A 21,081-nucleotide genomic window follows, 5' to 3' on the forward strand; every position below is an offset into this window, starting at 1 on the left:
TATAAGGAAGCAGTCTAAACCTGACCTGAAGTTGAAAGTAACAGCAAAGGAGGAATCTGCAGCTAAAGCCATTGCTGAAGCTAACAACCTCCAAGACCAACCTCAAGCCAATGTCACCCAAAGCACTGTGAAGACGTTTGTGAACAAAACCCGGTCAGGAAAAGAGACTCTGGAGCAGTCGACGTTGGCTGAGAAGAATGTGACTCTAACATCTGGAAAGAAAACAGTCAAAAAGGTGAAATTAGTTCAGGGGACTATGAACGTTACAAAGGTGTCATTGGCTTTTGATAGCACTAAGGCTGGGACGGGCAAGATCACCCTTACAAAGGACATTAAGACAGAGGCAGACATCTCCTCAGGCACATCTAAAACTACTGTGAAGACAGGGTCAGGCAAAGGGAAGCCAGTCCCACGGAAGAGTCAGTATGTTGTGAACATGACCACTGTGGAGACCACCTCTGAAGTCAAAGTCCTCAGCAACAAGACAACAACTATCCAGTCTTCCAAAAACACCACCAAGAAAGCAGGAACAGGAGTGGGCAGCGGACTTGGCTCTGTGAAGGTTCAGAACATCACCACGTACGGCTTCACCCTCACATGGTCGGCCCCGACAGCCATGTTTAAGAACTTCACTGTGTCCAGAAGAGAGCACAGGGCAGAGGGCGAGGAAGATGAGGAGGAAGAGGCGGAGGAGGAAGCTGCTCTCGGGGAAGAGGACAGAATAGCCGCAGTCGTCAACACCACCATTGAGATCCGAAAACAGAGCCCTAATGGAACCGTGGCTTTCCCCACTAAAGCTCCCGGTAGCTCCAGAGGTAAAGCTCACACAAAGAGGGTGTCCGTTGTTCTCCCCGGCAGCGTTCGCTCTGTGGAGCTCAGTAACCTGCGACCTCAGACCCGATACTCCCTGCACATATTTGGCACCACTCCCGGATCCCGCTCCAAGATTCACAGAGTAACCACCATGACAGGTAATTAGGAGAACCAAACCCACATAGAGGCTTATTCATAATATCTGACCATAACCTTTTATGAATAACTCCTATAGTAATGTATCTTTTCATTCAATGTGCTTGTTCATGTATTGGATAGCCTGCATGTCTCTCTTTCATTTAAACTGTGGCTGCACTAAATCATCACTTGTCTCGAAACAGAATATCCCATTGTATCTATATTTTCTATACTTCAAATTTACTGGGACTTTAGTGACTTTTTAACCTTTTCCTTCACACTTGAAGGGCAATTCCACCACTTTTCAACCTCATGTTCGTTATCTCCAGCACAATATCAGTGTCTACGTGAAAACGGTGCATTTCCACATTTTGTAGAAAAAAATATAAAGTAAAAAAATGCTGAAACGGTGACCGTTTTAAACACTATGACATTCACTGTGACCTGGGGAGCAAGGAAATACCCTCCTTCTGGCTAGAAACTCCTTTAGAAAATCACTGTGACCTGGGGAGCAAGGAAATACCCTCCTTCTGGCTAGAAACTCCTTTAGAAAATCACTGTGACCTGGGGAGCAAGGAAATACCCTCCTTCTGGCTAGAAACTCCTTTAGAAAATCACTGTGACCTGGGGAGCAAGGAAATACCCTCCTTCTGGCTAGAAACTCCTTTAGAAAATCACTGTGACCTGGGGAGCAAGGAAATACCCTCCTTCTGGCTAGAAACTCCTTTAGAAAATCACTGTGACCTGGGGAGCAAGGAAATACCCTCCTTCTGGCTAGAAACTCCTTTAGAAAATCACTGTGACCTGGGGAGCAAGGAAATACCCTCCTTCTGGCTAGAAACTCCTTTAGAAAATCACTGTGACCTGGGGAGCAAGGAAATACCCTCCTTCTGGCTAGAAACTCCTTTAGAAAATCACTGTGACCTGGGGAGCAAGGAAATACCCTCCTTCTGGCTAGAAACTCCTTTAGAAAATCACTGTGACCTGGGGAGCAAGGAAATACCCTCCTTCTGGCTAGAAACTCCTTTAGAAAATCACTGTGACCTGGGGAGCAAGGAAATACCCTCCTTCTGGCTAGAAACTCCTTTAGAAAATCACTGTGACCTGGGGAGCAAGGAAATACCCTCCTTCTGGCTAGAAACTCCTTTAGAAAATCACTGTGACCTGGGGAGCAAGGAAATACCCTCCTTCTGGCTAGAAACTCCTTTAGAAAATCACTGTGACCTGGGGAGCAAGGAAATACCCTCCTTCTGGCTAGAAACTCCTTTAGAAAATCACTGTGACCTGGGGAGCAAGGAAATACCCTCCTTCTGGCTAGAAACTCCTTTAGAAAATCACTGTGACCTGGGGAGCAAGGAAATACCCTCCTTCTGGCTAGAAACTCCTTTAGAAAATCACATTTGTATTACTTTTAATCCAACCCTGTGATGTCACAGAGAAGCAGTTTATAGGACCTTTCATCTCATCTTTTTAACACACAGAATATAGAAACACCCTGTTTTCGCATATGTTGACACTGGTGTGGTGCTGGAGACAATGATTATGAGGTTCCTTTAAAGATCCTCTTCTGACCTCTCCTCTTCCTCATTCATTTTCTTCCCCATGCAGGGCCTGAGCCACCCACCGAGCTGGTGTTTAGTAACGTGACAGAAGCCTCTCTTTCTGTGTCCTGGTCCAAACCAAAGAACAAAATCTCCGGCTTCAAAATCACATACTCTCACTCAGTCACGGGTAAGTTACTGTTACCTTAACTTTTATCATGTTATTTACCTCTAAGTCAGGGTTTCCAAAACTCGGTTCTAGGGCCCCTTCTTGATAATGAGTTGAGTATTTGAATCCGCTGTGTAGTGCTAGGGCAAGAAAATAAATGTGCCCCCGAGGTGGGGCAGGACCAGGTTTGGGAAACACTACTATAAGTGACAAGGTAATGAAACTTTGAACACTTTAAAAAGAGTTTATTCGCACCCCTTTTGTCAGCACAAGGGCTTAACCAGAATCATTCAAGTGGAAGACACAACTTTTGTAGCATTCTTGTGTGCTCCATTAATGAATGACAGATCAGCTGTTCAGTCAAAATACCTTCGTCATCCCCAAACACTGACACTGTTTAAGTGTCAATCATGGCCGGTGTTCCAAATGGCACCCGATTCCCTTTATGATGCACTACATTTGACAAATAGGGAATAGGGTGCCATTTGTTTTCCCCTGAGGACCAGTGTGATGCTATATCTGTCATCATGACAGGAGAGAGTGGTTCTGTGTCTACAGTATGTCTGTCATCATGACAGGAGAGAGTGGTTCTGTGTCGACAGTATGTCTGTCATCATGACAGGAGAGAGTGGTTATGTGTCTGTCATCATGACAGGAGAGAGTGGTTCTGTGTCTACAGTATGTCTGTCATCATGACAGGAGAGAGTGGTTCTGTGTCGACAGTATGTCTGTCATCATGACAGGAGAGAGTGGTTCTGTGTCGACAGTATGTCTGTCATCATGACAGGAGAGAGTGGTTATGTGTCTGTCATCATGACAGGAGAGAGTGGTTCTGTGTCTACAGTATGTCTGTCATCATGACAGGAGAGAGTGGTTCTGTGTCGACAGTATGTCTGTCATCATGACAGGAGAGAGTGGTTATGTGTCTGTCATCATGACAGGAGAGAGTGGTTATGTGTCTGTCATCATGACAGGAGAGAGTGGTTCTGTGTCTACAGTATGTCTGTCATCATGACAGGAGAGAGTGGTTATGTGTCTGTCATCATGACAGGAGAGAGTGGTTATGTGTCTGTCATCATGACAGGAGAGAGTGGTTCTGTGTCTACAGTATGTCTGTCATCATGACAGGAGAGAGTGGTTCTGTGTCTACAGTATGTCTGTCATCATGACAGGAGAGAGTGGTTCTGTGTCTGTCTGTCATCATGACAGGAGAGAGTGGTTCTGTGTCTACATTATGTCTGTCATCATGACAGGAGAGAGTGGTTCTGTGTCTACAGTATGTCTGTCATCATGACAGGAGAGAGTGGTTCTGTGTCTACAGTATGTCTGTCATCATGACAGGAGAGAGTGGTTCTGTGTCTGTCTGTCATCCTGACAGGAGAGAGTGGTTCTGTGTCTAGAGTATGTCTGTCATCCTGACAGGAGAAAGTGGTTCTGTGTCTACATTATGTCTGTCATCCTGACAGGAGAGAGTGGTTCTGTGTCTACATTATATCTGTCATCATGACAGGAGAGAGTGGTTCTGTGTCTACAGTATGTCTGTCATCATGACAGGAGAGAGTGGTTCTGTGTCTACAGTATGTCTGTCATCATGACAGGAGAGAGTGGTTCTGTGTCTACAGTATGTCTGTCATCCTGACAGGAGAGAGTGGTTCTGTGTCTACATTATGTCTGTCATCCTGACAGGAGAGAGTGGTTCTGTGTCTACATTATGTCTGTCATCCTGACAGGAGAGAGTGGTTCTGTGTCTACATTATGTCTGTCATCATGACAGGAGAGAGTGGTTCTGTGTCTACAGTACGTCTGTCATCCTGACAGGAGAGAGTGGTTCTGTGTCTACAGAATGTATGTCATCATGACAGGAGACAGTGGTTCTGTGTCTACAGTATGTCTGTCATCATGACAGGAGAGAGTGGTTCTGTGTCTACATTATGTCTGTCATCCTGACAGGAGAGAGTGGTTCTGTGTCTACATTATATCTGTCATCCTGACAGGAGAGAGTGGTTCTGTGTCTACAGTATGTCTGTCATCCTGACAGGAGAGAGTGGTTCTGTGTCTGTCTGTCATCATGACAGGAGAGAGTGGTTCTGTGTCTACAGAATGTATTTCATCATGACAGGAGACAGTGGTTCTGTGTCTACAGTATGTCTGTCATCCTGACAGGAGAGAGTGGTTCTGTGTCTACAGAATGTATGTCATCATGACAGGAGACAGTGGTTCTGTGTCTACAGTATGTCTGTCATCCTGACAGGAGAGAGTGGTTCTGTGTCTACATTATGTCTGTCATCCTGACAGGATAGAGTGGTTCTGTGTCTACATTATATCTGTCATCATGACAGGAGAGAGTGGTTCTGTGTCTGTCTGTCATCCTGACAGGAGAGAGTGGTTCTGTGTCTAGAGTATGTCTGTCATCCTGACAGGAGAAAGTGGTTCTGTGTCTACATTATGTCTGTCATCCTGACAGGAGAGAGTGGTTCTGTGTCTACATTATATCTGTCATCATGACAGGAGAGAGTGGTTCTGTGTCTACAGTATGTCTGTCATCATGACAGGAGAGAGTGGTTCTGTGTCTACAGTATGTCTGTCATCATGACAGGAGAGAGTGGTTCTGTGTCTACAGTATGTCTGTCATCCTGACAGGAGAGAGTGGTTCTGTGTCTACATTATGTCTGTCATCCTGACAGGAGAGAGTGGTTCTGTGTCTACATTATGTCTGTCATCCTGACAGGAGAGAGTGGTTCTGTGTCTACATTATGTCTGTCATCATGACAGGAGAGAGTGGTTCTGTGTCTACAGTACGTCTGTCATCCTGACAGGAGAGAGTGGTTCTGTGTCTACAGAATGTATGTCATCATGACAGGAGACAGTGGTTCTGTGTCTACAGTATGTCTGTCATCATGACAGGAGAGAGTGGTTCTGTGTCTACATTATGTCTGTCATCCTGACAGGAGAGAGTGGTTCTGTGTCTACATTATATCTGTCATCCTGACAGGAGAGAGTGGTTCTGTGTCTACAGTATGTCTGTCATCCTGACAGGAGAGAGTGGTTCTGTGTCTGTCTGTCATCATGACAGGAGAGAGTGGTTCTGTGTCTACAGAATGTATTTCATCATGACAGGAGACAGTGGTTCTGTGTCTACAGTATGTCTGTCATCCTGACAGGAGAGAGTGGTTCTGTGTCTACAGAATGTATGTCATCATGACAGGAGACAGTGGTTCTGTGTCTACAGTATGTCTGTCATCCTGACAGGAGAGAGTGGTTCTGTGTCTACATTATGTCTGTCATCCTGACAGGATAGAGTGGTTCTGTGTCTACATTATATCTGTCATCATGACAGGAGAGAGTGGTTCTGTGTCTACATTATGTCTGTCATCCTGACAGGAGAGAGTGGTTCTGTGTCTAGAGTATGTCTGTCATCATGACAGGAGAGAGTGGTTCTGTGTCTACATTATATCTGTCATCATGACAGGAGAGAGTGGTTCTGTGTCTACATTATGTCTGTCATCCTGACAGGAGAGAGTGGTTCTGTGTCTACATTATATCTGTCATCATGACAGGAGAGAGTGGTTCTGTGTCTACATTATATTTGTCATCATGACAGGAGAGAGTGGTTCTGTGTCTACATTATATCTGTCATCATGACAGGAGAGAGTGGTTCTGTGTCTACAGTATGTCTGTCATCATGACAGGAGAGAGTGGTTCTGTGTCTACAGTATGTCTGTCATCATGACAGGAGAGAGTGGTTCTGTGTCGACAGTATGTCTGTCATCATGACAGGAGAGAGTGGTTATGTGTCTGTCATCATGACAGGAGAGAGTGGTTCTGTGTCTACAGTATGTCTGTCATCATGACAGGAGAGAGTGGTTCTGTGTCGACAGTATGTCTGTCATCATGACAGGAGAGAGTGGTTATGTGTCTGTCATCATGACAGGAGAGAGTGGTTATGTGTCTGTCATCATGACAGGAGAGAGTGGTTCTGTGTCTACAGTATGTCTGTCATCATGACAGGAGAGAGTGGTTATGTGTCTGTCATCATGACAGGAGAGAGTGGTTATGTGTCTGTCATCATGACAGGAGAGAGTGGTTCTGTGTCTACAGTATGTCTGTCATCATGACAGGAGAGAGTGGTTCTGTGTCTACAGTATGTCTGTCATCATGACAGGAGAGAGTGGTTCTGTGTCTGTCTGTCATCATGACAGGAGAGAGTGGTTCTGTGTCTACATTATGTCTGTCATCATGACAGGAGAGAGTGGTTCTGTGTCTACAGTATGTCTGTCATCATGACAGGAGAGAGTGGTTCTGTGTCTACAGTATGTCTGTCATCATGACAGGAGAGAGTGGTTCTGTGTCTGTCTGTCATCCTGACAGGAGAGAGTGGTTCTGTGTCTAGAGTATGTCTGTCATCCTGACAGGAGAGAGTGGTTCTGTGTCTACATTATGTCTGTCATCCTGACAGGAGAGAGTGGTTCTGTGTCTACATTATATCTGTCATCATGACAGGAGAGAGTGGTTCTGTGTCTACAGTATGTCTGTCATCCTGACAGGAGAGAGTGGTTCTGTGTCTACATTATATCTGTCATCCTGACAGGAGAGAGTGGTTCTGTGTCTACAGTATGTCTGTCATCCTGACAGGAGAGAGTGGTTCTGTGTCTGTCTGTCATCATGACAGGAGAGAGTGGTTCTGTGTCTACAGAATGTATGTCATCATGACAGGAGACAGTGGTTCTGTGTCTACAGTATGTCTGTCATCCTGACAGGAGAGAGTGGTTCTGTGTCTACAGAATGTATGTCATCATGACAGGAGAGAGTGGTTCTGTGTCTACAGTATGTCTGTCATCCTGACAGGAGAGAGTGGTTCTGTGTCTACATTATGTCTGTCATCCTGACAGGAGAGAGTGGTTCTGTGTCTACATTATATCTGTCATCATGACAGGAGAGAGTGGTTCTGTGTCTACAGTACGTCTGTCATCATGACAGGAGAGAGTGGTTCTGTGTCTACATTATATTTGTCATCATGACAGGAGAGAGTGGTTCTGTGTCTACATTATATCTGTCATCATGACAGGAGAGAGTGGTTCTGTGTCTACAGTATGTCTGTCATCTTGACAGGAGACAGTGGTTCTGTGTCTACAGTATGTCTGTCATCATGACAGGAGAGAGTGGTTCTGTGTCTACAGTATGTCTGTCATCCTGACAGGAGAGAGTGGTTCTGTGTCTACAGTATGTCTGTCATCATGACAGGAGAGAGTGGTTCTGTGTCTACATTATATCTGTCATCATGACAGGAGAGAGTGGTTCTGTGTCTACAGTATGTCTGTCATCATGACAGGAGAGAGTGGTTCTGTGTCTACAGTATGTCTGTCATCATGACAGGAGAGAGTGGTTCTGTGTCTACAGTACGTCTGTCATCCTGACAGGAGAGAGTGGTTCTGTGTCTACATTATGTCTGTCATCCTGACAGGAAAGAGTGGTTCTGTGTCTACATTATATCTGTCATCATGACAGGAGAGAGTGGTTCTGTGTCTACATTATGTCTGTCATCCTGACAGGAGAGAGTGGTTCTGTGTCTACATTATGTCTGTCATCATGACAGGAGAGAGTGGTTCTGTGTCTACAGTATGTCTGTCATCATGACAGGAGAGAGTGGTTCTGTGTCTACATTATATCTGTCATCCTGACAGGAGAGAGTGGTTCTGTGTCTACAGTATGTCTGTCATCCTGACAGGAGAGAGTGGTTCTGTGTCTGTCTGTCATCATGACAGGAGAGAGTGGTTCTGTGTCTACAGTATGTCTGTCATCCTGACAGGAGAGAGTGGTTCTGTGTCTACATTATGTCTGTCATCCTGACAGGAGAGAGTGGTTCTGTGTCTACATTATATCTGTCATCATGACAGGAGAGAGTGGTTCTGTGTCTACATTATGTCTGTCATCCTGACAGGAGAGAGTGGTTCTGTGTCTACATTATATCTGTCATCATGACAGGTGAGAGTGGTTCTGTGTCTACATTATATCTGTCATCATGACAGGAGAGAGTGGTTCTGTGTCTACAGTATATCTGTCATCATGACAGGAGAGAGTGGTTCTGTGTCTACAGTATGTCTGTCATCTTGACAGGAGAGAGTGGTTCTGTGTCTACAGTATGTCTGTCATCATGACAGGAGAGAGTGGTTCTGTGTCTACAGTATGTCTGTCATCATGACAGGAGAGAGTGGTTCTGTGTCTACATTATATCTGTCATCATGACAGGAGAGAGTGGTTCTGTGTCTACAGTATGTCTGTCATCATGACAGGAGAGAGTGGTTCTGTGTCTACATTATATCTGTCATCATGACAGGAGAGAGTGGTTCTGTGTCTACAGTATGTCTGTCATCATGACAGGAGAGAGTGGTTCTGTGTCTACAGTATGTCTGTCATCATGACAGGAGAGAGTGGTTCTGTGTCTACAGTACGTCTGTCATCCTGACAGGAGAGAGTGGTTCTGTGTCTACATTATGTCTGTCATCCTGACAGGAGAGAGTGGTTCTGTGTCTACATTATATCTGTCATCATGACAGGAGAGAGTGGTTCTGTGTCTACATTATGTCTGTCATCCTGACAGGAGAGAGTGGTTCTGTTTCTACATTATGTCTGTCATCATGACAGAAGAGAGTGGTTCTGTGTCTACATTATGTCTGTCATCATGACAGGAGAGAGTGGTTCTGTGTCTGTCTGTCATCATGACAGGAGAGAGTGGTTCTGTGTCTACAGTATGTCTGTCATCCTGACAGGAGAGAGTGGTTCTGTGTCTACATTATGTCTGTCATCCTGACAGGAGAGAGTGGTTCTGTGTCTACAGTGTGTCTGTCATCCTGACAGGAGAGAGTGGTTCTGTGTCTACATTATGTCTGTCATCATGACAGGAGAGAGTGGTTCTGTGTCTACAGTATGTCTGTCATCCTGACAGGAGAGAGTGGTTCTGTGTCTACATTATATCTGTCATCATGACAGGAGAGAGTGGTTCTGTGTCTGTCTGTCATCCTGACAGGAGAGAGTGGTTCTGTGTCTACATTATGTATGTCATCATGACAGGAGAGAGTGGTTCTGTGTCTACATTATGTCTGTCATCCTGACAGGAGAGAGTGGTTCTGTGTCTACAGTATGTCTGTCATCCTGACAGGAGAGAGTGGTTCTGTGTCTGTCTGTCATCATGACAGGAGAGAGTGGTTCTGTGTCTACAGAATGTATGTCATCATGACAGGAGAGAGTGGTTCTGTGTCTACATTATGTCTGTCATCATGACAGGAGAGAGTGGTTCTGTGTCTAAAGAATGTATGTCATCATGACAGGAGACAGTGGTTCTGTGTCTACATTATGTCTGTCATCCTGACAGGAGAGAGTGGTTCTGTGTCTACAGTATGTCTGTCATCCTGACATGAGAGAGTGGTTCTGTGTCTACATTATGTCTGTCATCCTGACAGGAGAGAGTGGTTATGTGTCTGTCATCCTGACAGGAGACAGTGGTTCTGTGTCTACAGTATGTCTGTCATCATGACAGGAGAGAGTGGTTCTGTGTCTACAGTATGTCTGTAATCATGACAGGAGAGAGTGGTTCTGTGTCTACAGTATGTCTGTCATCATGACAGGAGAGAGTGGTTCTGTGTCTGTCATCATGACAGGAGAGAGTGGTTCTGTGTCTGTCTGTCATCCTGACAGGAGAGAGTGGTTCTGTGTCTGTCATCCTGACAGGAGAGAGTGTTTCTGTGTCTGTCATCCTGACAGGAGAGAGTGGTTCTGTGTCTGTCATCCTGACAGGAGAGAGTGGTTCTGTGTCTGTCATCCTGACAGGAGAGAGTGGTTCTGTGTCTGTCTGTCATCCTGACAGGAGAGAGTGGTTCCGTGTCTGTCATCCTGACAGGAGAGAGTGGTTCCGTGTCTGTCATCCTGACAGGAGAGAGTGGTTCTGTGTCTGTCATCCTGACAGGAGAGAGTGGTTCTGTGTCTGTCATCCTGACAGGAGAGAGTGGTTCTGTGTCTGTCATCCTGACAGGAGAGAGTGGTTCTGTGTCTGTCATCCTGACAGGAGAGTGTGGTTCCGTGTCTGTCATCCTGACAGGAGAGAGTGGTTCTGTGTCTGTCATCCTGACAGGAGAGAGTGGTTCTGTGTCTGTCATCCTGACAGGAGAGAGTGGTTCTGTGTCTGTCTGTCATCCTGACAGGAGAGAGTGGTTCCGTGTCTGTCATCCTGACAGGAGAGAGTGGTTCTGTGTCTGTCATCCTGACAGGAGAGAGTGGTTCCGTGTCTGTGGATTCCCTGCAGTCCCAGGTGTCTCTGTCCAAGCTGTCCTCAGGGGCCACGTACGAGGTCAGTGTGATGTCCACTATGGGGAAGAGAGAGAGTGATCCCCTCATTGCCATCATGACCACAGGTGATCACCACACTTACCTAGATCTAATGTGCTGTAGCAACTCACCATTACAGTACATCATCATGCATTCTGCTTTGGACGTGCAGAACGATCCAGAGTGTATTTGCCTTATTTTTACCCACAGTTTCAGTTGTCTTGCCCTGCAAAATGACAACAATGTGTTTTAAAACATGACATAAAGGCATAAAAATAATTGTTATTTAGCTAAATTCACCATGTAAAACACATTGTCTTTGGACTGCAGTACCTGCCCCTCCAACTGTTCTCCAAGCAATTAACGTAACAGATACCAAGGCAGTGCTGCAATGGACCCCCGCCATGGGCCAAGTAGACCGCTTCATCATCAGTTATGAGTCTGCAAAAAGTGAGTGTGGTATCATTTCCTGATGAAAAGATACGGTGAACATACATACAGTAGTATAACTATAGGTATCCAGTTCCTTCAGAAAGTATTCAGACCCCTTGACTTTTCCCACATTTTGTTACGTTACAGCCATATTCTAAAATGTATTAAATAAATAAAAAATCCTCAGCAATCTACACACAATACCACATAATGACTAAGTGAAAACAGGTTTTTTAGAATTTTTTGCTATGAGAATCGAAAGTGAGCTCAGGTGCATCCTATTTCCATTGAACATCCTAGTTAAATAAAGACTAAAACAACTTGATTTGAGTTCACCTGTGGTAAATTAAATTGGTTGGACATGATTTGGAAAGGCACACACCTGTCTAAGGTCCCAGTTGACAGTGCATGTCAGAGCAAAAACCAAGCCATGAGGTCAAAGGAATTGTCCATAGAGCTCCGAGACAGGATTGTGTCGAGGCACAGATCTGGGGAAGGGTACCAAAAACTGTCTGCAGCATTGAAGATCCCCAAGAACACAGTGGCCTCCATCACTCTTAAATTAAGAATTTGGAATCACCAAGACTCTTTCTAGAGCTGGCCACCTGACCAAACTGAGCAATCGGGGGAAAAGAGCCTTGGTCAGGGTTGTGACCAAGAACCCGATGGTCACTCTGACAGAACTCCAGAGTTCCTCTGTGGAGATGGGAGAACCTTCCAGAAGGACAACCATCTCTGCAGCACTCCACCAATCAGGCCTTTATGGTAGAGTGGCCAGACGGAAGCCACTCCTCAGTAAAAGGCACATGACAGCCCGCTTGGAGTTTGCCAAAAGGCACCTAAAGACTCTCAGACCATGAGAAACAAGATTCTCTGGTCTGATGAAACCAAGATTTAACTCTTTGGCCTGAATGACAAGCGTCACATCCGGAGGAAACCTGGCACCATCCCTACGGTGAAGCATGTTGGTGGAAGAATCATGCTATGGGGATGTTTTCAGCGGCAGGGACTGGGAGACTAGTCAGGATCAAGGAAAAGATTAACGGAGCAAAGTACAGAGAGAACCTTGATAAAAACCTGCTCCAGAGCGCTCAGGACCTCAGACTGGGGTGAAGGTTCACCTTCCAACAGGACAACAACCCTAAGCACACAGCCAAAACAATTCAGGATTGGCTTCAGGACAAGTCTCTGAATGTCCTTGAGTGGCCCAGCCAGAGCCCGGACTTGAACCCGATCGAACATCTCTGGAGAGACCTGAAAATAGCTGTGCAGAAACGTTCCCAATCAAACCTGACAGAAACTCCCCAAAAACAAGTGTGCCAAGCTTGTAGCGTCAGACCCAAGGTTGTAGCGTCAGACCCAAGGTTGTAGCGTCAGACCCAAGGTTGTAGCGTCAGACCCAAGTTGCTTCAGCAAAGTACTGAGTAAAGGGTCTGAATACTTATGTAAATGTGATATATATATATTTTCTTTTAGATATTTTAATATTTTTAATATATACAGTGGGGAGAACAAGTATTTGATACACTGCCGATTTTGCAGGTTTTCCTACTTACAAAGCATGTAGAGGTCTGTAATTTTTATCATAGGTACACTTCAACTGTGAGAGACAGAATCGAAAACAAAAATCCAGAAAATCACATTGTATGATTTTGAAATAATTAATTTGCATTTTATTGCATGACATAAGTATTTGATCACCTACCAACCAGTAAGAATTCCGGCTCTCACAGACCTGTTAGTTTTTCTTTAAGAAGCCCTCCTGTTCTCCACTCATTACCTGTATTAACTGCACCTGTTTGAACTCGTTACCTGTATAAAAGACACCTGTCCACACACAATCAAACAGATTCCAACCTCTCCACAATGGCCAAGACCAGAGAGCTGTGTAAGGACATCAGGGATAAAATTGTAGACCTGCACAAGGCTGGGATGGGCTACAGGACAATAGGCAAGCAGCTTGGTGAGAAGGAAACAACTGTTGGCGCAATTATTAGAAAATGGAAGAAGTTCAAGATGACGGTCAATCACCCTCGGTCTGGGGCTCCATGCAAGATTTCACCTCGTGGGGCATCAATGATCATGAGGAAGGTGAGGGATCAGCCCAGAACTACACGGCAGGACCTGGTCAATGACCTGAAGAGAGCTGGGACCACAGTCTCAAAGAAAACCATTAGTAACACACTACGCCGTCATGGATTAAAATCCTGCAGCGCACGCAAGGTCCCCCTGCTTAACCCAGTGCATGTCCAGGCCTGTCTGAAGTTTGCCAATGACCATCTGGATGATCCAGAGGAGGAATGGGAGAAGGTCATGTGGTCTGATGAGACAAAAATAGAGCTTTTTGGTCTAACTCCACTCGCCGTGTTTGGAGGAAGAAGAAGTATGAGTACAACCCCAAGAACACCATCCCAACCGTGAAGCATGGAGGTGGAAACATCATTCTTTGGGGATGCTTTTCTGCAAAGGGGACAGGACGACTGCACCGTATTGAGGGGAGGATGGATGGGGCCATGTATCGCGAGATCTTGGCCAACAACCTCCTTCCCTCAGTAAGAGCATTGAAGATGGGTCGTGGCTGGGTCTTCCAGCATGACAACGACACGAAGCACACAGCCATGGCAACTAAGGAGTGGCTCCGTAAGAAGCATCTCAAGGTCCTGGAGTGGCCTAGCCAGTCTCCAGACCTGAACCCAATAGAAAATCTTTGGAGGGAGCTGAAAGTCCGTATTGCCCAGCGACAGCCCCGAAACCTGAAGGATCTGGAGAAGATCTGTAGGGAGGAGTGGGCCAAAATCCCTGCTGCAGTGTGTGCAAACCTAGTCAAGAACTACAGGAAACGTATGATCTCTGTAATTGCAAACAAAGGTTTCTGTACCAAATATTAAGTTCTGCTTTTCTGATGTATCAAATACTTATGTCATGCAATAAAATGCAAATTAATTACTTAAAAATCATACAATGTGATTTTCTGGATTTTTGTTTTAGATTCCGTCTCTCATAGTTGAAGTGTACCTATGATAAAAATTACAGACCTCTACATGCTTTGTAAGTAGGAAAACCTGCAAAATCGGCAGTGTATCAAATACTTGTTCTCCCCACTGTATATAAATTAGCAAAAAAATATATATATATTTTTGTTTTGTCATTATGGGGTATTGTGTGTAGATTGATTAGGGAAAAAACTATTGAATCAATTTTATAATAAGGCTGTAACGTAACTATATGTGGAAAAAGTCAAGGGGTCTGAATACTTTCAGAAGGCACTGTAGACCAGTGGAGGCTGCAGAGGGGAGGACGACTCATAACAGTGGCTGGAACGGAGCAAAGGGAATGGCATCAAACACATAGGAACTGCTCCAGTCATTACCACGAGCCCGTCCTTCCCAATTAAGGTGCCACCAACCTCATGTAGTATATACTATGTACCATAGCTAGTATAACTACACCTGTACATTGTATACTGTTCTACTCACGTTCCAAGCTGTGATTCAGCCTAAGCTGCATTCCCTGTCCCTCCTCCCTCGTCTCTCCCACAGCTCCTAATGTAACAGTGACAGTGATGGTGTCTGGTAACTCAGTAGAGCAGCAGCTGAGAGGGCTGCAGAGAGCCACCCTGTACACAGTCAAAGCCCTGAGCCAGAAAGACAGTCTGCAGAGCACAGCCATCACTACCACCTTCACAACTGCCAGTGGTGAGTACACAGGGGGGAAACACACTGACATGCACAACATCACATGTAACTACAGTGTAGAACCTCAAAGATTTGAAGCTCAGAGTTACCGACTGACCGGTCAAAGTTACAAACATTTCAGTGCTCCAAACGACCTCTATTCCCGACACGTCGGTATTTCTGAGGTCCTGCTGCTTAGGGAAAAGAACCAGAAAGTACCTGTATGTGTGATGGTTTGTCCTTCAGCTGTAAAGGCCGGGGAGGTGGGCGCTCGTTCTGCTGTGGTATCATGGAAATCCCCCAGTGTTGCGTTCAGCAGATACAGAGTGACCTATCAGACGGCAGGAGAGGAGGTCAAGGTGAGCTTTATTCCTCACATGATACATTCGTGTGAACTTAATACCACAACTATACTGCTACTATATTGTATACCAATGCTACAGATGTAGGATCTTCATTTGAGCCAGTTTGCTACAACAGGAAAATAATCCTGCCGCAACAGAAACTGTGAATTATATTTATTATAAGAAATTGACATTTTTATAAGGGCTGATACATTTTTTCTTAAGGGAAAATCAAGTCTGAAATTTCAAAGTGGAAATTACAAACTTCAGAAGACTTTTTAAACCTCAAATACCAAAATAAATAAATAAATACTATCAAATGAAAATCCTGCAACTGTATACAATGTTGCGTCCCAAATGACCATATTCGTATAGTGTACTACTTTTAACCAGGGCCCATAGTCAAAAGTAGTGCACTATATAGGAAATAGGGTGCCCTTTGGGACGGACTATATGAGGTGAAACAACAGTGCATGAGGTAAAACAGTTTCAAACATCTGTTTCTCTGGTCCTCTATCTCCCCAGGAGGTGATTCTGGACTCCACGGTGACAGAGTACAAGCTCACTGGACTGTTCTCTATGTCTAAGTACACAGTGCTGGTACAGGGAGAGAGAGAGGGGCAGTACACATCTATTGTCACCACTGAGTTTATCACAGGTAGGTGTTACAGACCAGCAGTGAATTTCGAAAATGTACTTTGCACATGAGTCTCTCCATTTCATCAACTCAAGGGAGCAGGGTTACTTATCTTTTATAAGAGAATATAGTAATGGTATAGTAATGTTATAGTAATCGTATAGTAATTGTATAGTAATTGTATAGTAATCTTATAGTAATTGTATAGTAATTGTATAGTAATCGTATAGTAATTGAATAGTAATTGAATAGTAATCTTATAGTAATTGTATAGTAATCATATAGTAATCATATAGTAATTGTATAGTAATCTTATAGTAATTGTATAGTAATGTTATAGTAATGTTATAGTAATTGTATAGTAATCTTATAGTAATTGTATAGTAATCTTATAGTAATTGTATAGTAACCGTATAGTAAGTATATAGTAATCTTATAGTAATTGTATAGTAATCGTATAGTAATTGTATAGTAATCATATAGTAATTATATAGTAATCGTATAGTAATTGTATAGTAATCTTATAGTAATTATATAGTAATTGTATAGTACTTATATAGTATTTGTATAGTAATTGTATAGTAATCTTATAGTAATTGTATAGTAATCTTATAGTAATTGTACCCCCTCGGCTCAGGAAAACTGCGCTTCCCGTTCCCCACGGAGTGTTCCCAGGAGCTGCTGAACGGAGCGCTCCAGTCAGGAGAGGTGGATCTATACCCAGAGGGCAAGGAAGGGAAGGCAGTCAGAGTCTACTGTGACATGGAGACTGAGGGAGGCGGCTGGACGGTAACATACAGGCTTCTCTCTCTCTCATGGGTTTGAATGGGATTGAATCATCAGCCATCTGATTCCAAAGGTTGACAATCACATTTCCTTTTGAATAGCTGAATTTTGTTGGACATAGTACGTGGGGGAATGGTAGAATGGCTATAAATGTGGGACATCTATGCATATTTATTTTCTATGGTGAGTCTGTCTGTTTCCAATATCAGCTTTGTGAATGTGTTGCATACTGTAGGTGTTCCAGAGGAGAATGAACGGGAAGACAGATTTCTTCAGAACCTGGAGTGACTACACTAACGGCTTTGGAAACCTCAGCGAGGAGTTCTGGCTCGGTAAGGTTTGGCTCAATGCTACTGATCCACTGAAGAAGAGGACAAACAGGAAACTGTAGTTCAGAGATGGGGTCATTTCTATTATCATTTCAGTAAATTTAGGAAGTAAACAGAAATTAATTTTCCAATTTTCTTTAATCCTTCTCTATGAGAACATTTTTAAATAGGAATTTCAGTCCACTTCTTGAATTGACTGAATAGAGGACATGCATAAAGATGACTGCCCCCATGTACTTACCACAAATACCTCATTTGCTAAGTTCGTCCTATTATACAGTGGTTTCCATTATTCTTGTTTGGAATCTGCATTAGCTTCAGTAAATCTCCAAGATGGTGAAAATTTGAAAAAAAAAAATACAAAAAAGTTAATTGTGCTGATTTACTGGCACATTGAGCCCTTAGCTCCTTAGTTTAAAAACTCTGTGGGTAATGCTAAAACAATGACGGCATATCCGAATTCCTCCTTCTTTACGCACCTTCACCATTGAAATGAAATTGACCCCAACCATGCTAACTGCATCAACAGGGAGGCTACTACCAAAGCTTACACTATGTACTCTACATAGCTCACAGCTTGAACATAGAGTACATAGTATATGCTTTAAATGATGTCGTCTCTCTCTCTATCTCTCATCCATCCAGGTAATGAGCTGCTTCACAACCTGACCAGCATGGGCCCAGTGAGCCTGAGAGTGGACCTGCGTTCAGGCAACGATACGGCCTACGCCCATTACTCCAGCTTCACCATCGACTCAGAGGACAAACACTACGCCATCGAGGTGTCTGGATACACCGGCACTGCAGGTAAAAGGGGAGGGATGGAAGGGAAACGGAACACAGAGGAGAAAGGAATGCAAGATGTACACTAGCCAAGATAGAATGTGAGGACAGAGCCTAGCAGAGCAGAATGTACACTAGCCAAGATAGAATGTGAGGACAGAGCCTAGCAGAGCAGAATGTACACTAGCCAAGATAGAATGTGAGGACAGAGCCTAGCAGAGCAGAATGTACACTAGCCAAGATAGAATGTGAGGACAGAGCCTAGCAGAGCAGAATGTACACTAGCCAAGATAGAATGTGAGGACAGAGCCTAGCAGAGCAGAATGTACACTAGCCAAGATAGAATGTGAGGACAGAGCCTAGCAGAGCAGAATGTACACTAGCCAAGATAGAATGTGAGGACAGAGCCTAGCAGAGCAGAATGTACACTAGCCAAGATAGAATGTGAGGACAGAGCCTAGCAAAGCAGGTGCTTAAGGTTGACGAACCAAAACTCAAATAGCTCACAAACAAATATTCAATACGAGGTCAATCCCATTCACATAATTTCACTAAAGTTAACATTTTACTGAAGTTGGGGGGTGGGATTGGTCCCTCACTCTACAAATCCTGAATTGTACTTCTTTCTTTCTTCCCCATCACGTATATAAGGTGACTCCATGAGGTACCACAACGGGCGGCCATTCTCCACCAGAGACAAGGAACCCCACCCCCTGGGCATCCACTGTGCCAGGGCCTACATGGGCGGCTGGTGGTACAAAAACTGCTACAAGACCAACCTCAACGGCCTCTATGGCACCAGCAGCAACAACCAGGTACGACTAGTATCAGTATCATCCCACTAAGTGCTTTTGTCGTTGCTTTGACATTTTGATTACAGTACCTTTCATGGTCTTTGCTATTCCAAGACAGCACCCCAATGTTGATATGCTATAAACACTGCACCACATCTCGAGTGTTTCAATTTGATCCATAGAGAATGATAGAGGACCCTTCTTTGTATCTGTCCAATTATGGCATCTGTGAGCACACGGGCAGCACCATTAAGGCCATCTTCATTTTGAATTAGTTAAAAAAAAAATCCTACTACTTATATGAGTTGGTAAACAAACTGAAAAGGTGCATACTGCCACATGGAGTGTGTTATTTGAACAGGTATAAAGCCAATGTTTGTGAATTACTGCCACCTGCAGTTATGGAATGTTTGCTCATGTATAATTCATTGGCTGATCCCTCAGATGGAATTATGTGATCCTTCATTAGCCCATAGGAAGTCCCACCCAGTTGACTACTTCAAAATGGTGAAATTTCTCAATGATGATGCCCAAGCTAAAACGGGCTTTTAGGCACTAGAGTCCTTTATCTATCTCTATGACTTGAACAGACTTCTTATTTGAAGATGTGTCATCTGCTATCAACTCCTATCAACTAATGTAACTGATTTGAAGTTTTGTCAACTCAACTTAATCTACTAAATGAACGTAACTCAACTGCTTGTGCTGTGTTATAGGGTGTGGTGTGGATAGACTGGCAGGGCAAAGACTCGTCCATTCCCTTCACTGAGATGAAGTTCCGACCGGCCGGGATCTCCGTCACAACCCACGGCTAAGACTGTCCTCTGACTCGTCCACCCCTAAAACCCTTCCTTTGAGAAACAGAAAAGTGGAGCACCAAGAGACCATAAACGTGTGGATGTCGCACTTCCTGCATCTGAAATTCTGCCACAACTTGCATGTCCAGTGGTCTTAACAGCCGTCACGACAGACAGCGTATCAGTCCGTACTTGTACTGTACAGTGCAGTGCACCAGGCTCCTGTTCTGTACCTTTATCATGCTGTCTCTCTCAGCTGTATTTGTAGACAGGAAATATTTGTGATTGCAGCATGTTGTACAGTATTGTTTTATGACCCAACTCTTACCGTCTCCAACTCAATGACTGTTCTACTGTTCTGACCCCAAAGCATCCCTAGCTGATGCACATCACAAAGGTTACCCACCCCACTACTACTGTAATAAAAGATGCACTGTCTCACTCTATTGGAATAAATGAGGCAAATGAATGCCTGGATGGAGATGGGTTTTTAGTACTCAACTATGTGAGTGGTGTTGTGTGTGACTGACATCATAGGATTGATGTCAATCTGCTAACACGATTCTTCAGGTGTTGTCAAGGTTACTCATCACCATGTGTAGTTCACCAGACCACCTGTGACTGTCATCATAGGAACGTTGTCAATCTACTAAAATTATTCTTCAGGTGATGCCAAGGTTACTCATCACCATGTGTAGCTCACCTGTGCAATACATGCTTATTTCACATATTTCAGTTCTGTTCACAGATATAGTATTTTGTGAACTGATTTGAAATATTTAGACAAGAAGAGAGAGAGTGTAGGAGATGGCCTCGGACAGGTTAGTATCAGTAATAAGATGATGAAATCATCATTACTAAACACATTTCCTGTTATGCTGGTGAATGAGGACCCAAAAGCGACTTAAGAGAAACAGAGTCTTTAATCCAGTCTTAAACAAACAATGATACTCCTGGATATTATCATAGGAAAATCCAAAACAGGAAACTGAAATCCTCTCGTCAGTAGAGAGGAACGACTGGAGACGCGACCACAGACTGCAGGTCGCTTCAGGAAGGCACAGGCCGTAGCTGACATAGACACCTGCTCACACGCAGCATCTGAAGAAGGCAAAAACACGACAGGGCGGAACAAGGACACAGAACAGCAAACATCAAACAAGAATCCGACAAGGACAGAAGCGGAAAACAGAGGGAGAAATAGGGACTCTAATCAGAGGGCAAAATAGGGGACAGGTGTGAAAGAGTAAATGAGGTCGTTAGGAGAATGAGAAACAGCTGGGAGCAGGAACGGAACGATAGAGAGAGAGAGCGGGAGAGGGAGAGAGGGAGGAGGAGAGAGAGGGATAGAAAGAGGGAAAGAACCTAATAAGACCAGCAGAGGGAAGCACAGGGACAAGACATGATGATCAAAGACAAAACATGACATTTCCAGTTGACAGTTATGCAATATGACACCCACACCCGGGCTGTGTCCCTAATGGCACCCTATTCCCTATGTAGTCCACTACTTTTGACCAGGGCC

At 44.3% G+C, this 21,081-nt stretch overlaps 1 protein-coding gene across 1 annotated transcript; it reads left to right on the plus strand.

The window, feature by feature from the left end:
- Positions 1-141: 141 nt before the first annotated feature.
- Positions 142-19,997, plus strand: tnxba (tenascin XBa). The gene is made up of 12 exons (XM_055924640.1): positions 142-971; positions 2,560-2,682; positions 10,923-11,066; positions 11,311-11,430; positions 14,952-15,107; positions 15,333-15,445; positions 15,956-16,088; positions 16,705-16,856; positions 17,089-17,185; positions 17,828-17,989; positions 18,617-18,780; positions 19,476-19,997. Exons 1-12 carry the CDS (start codon positions 257-259, stop codon positions 19,572-19,574), a joined length of 2,178 nt encoding a protein of 725 aa, XP_055780615.1. The 5' UTR covers positions 142-256; the 3' UTR covers positions 19,575-19,997.
- Positions 19,998-21,081: the final 1,084 nt, after the last annotated feature.

This window comes from Salvelinus fontinalis, chromosome 6 (assembly GCF_029448725.1).
Source record: "Salvelinus fontinalis isolate EN_2023a chromosome 6, ASM2944872v1, whole genome shotgun sequence".
Lineage (NCBI taxonomy): Eukaryota > Metazoa > Chordata > Actinopteri > Salmoniformes > Salmonidae > Salvelinus > Salvelinus fontinalis.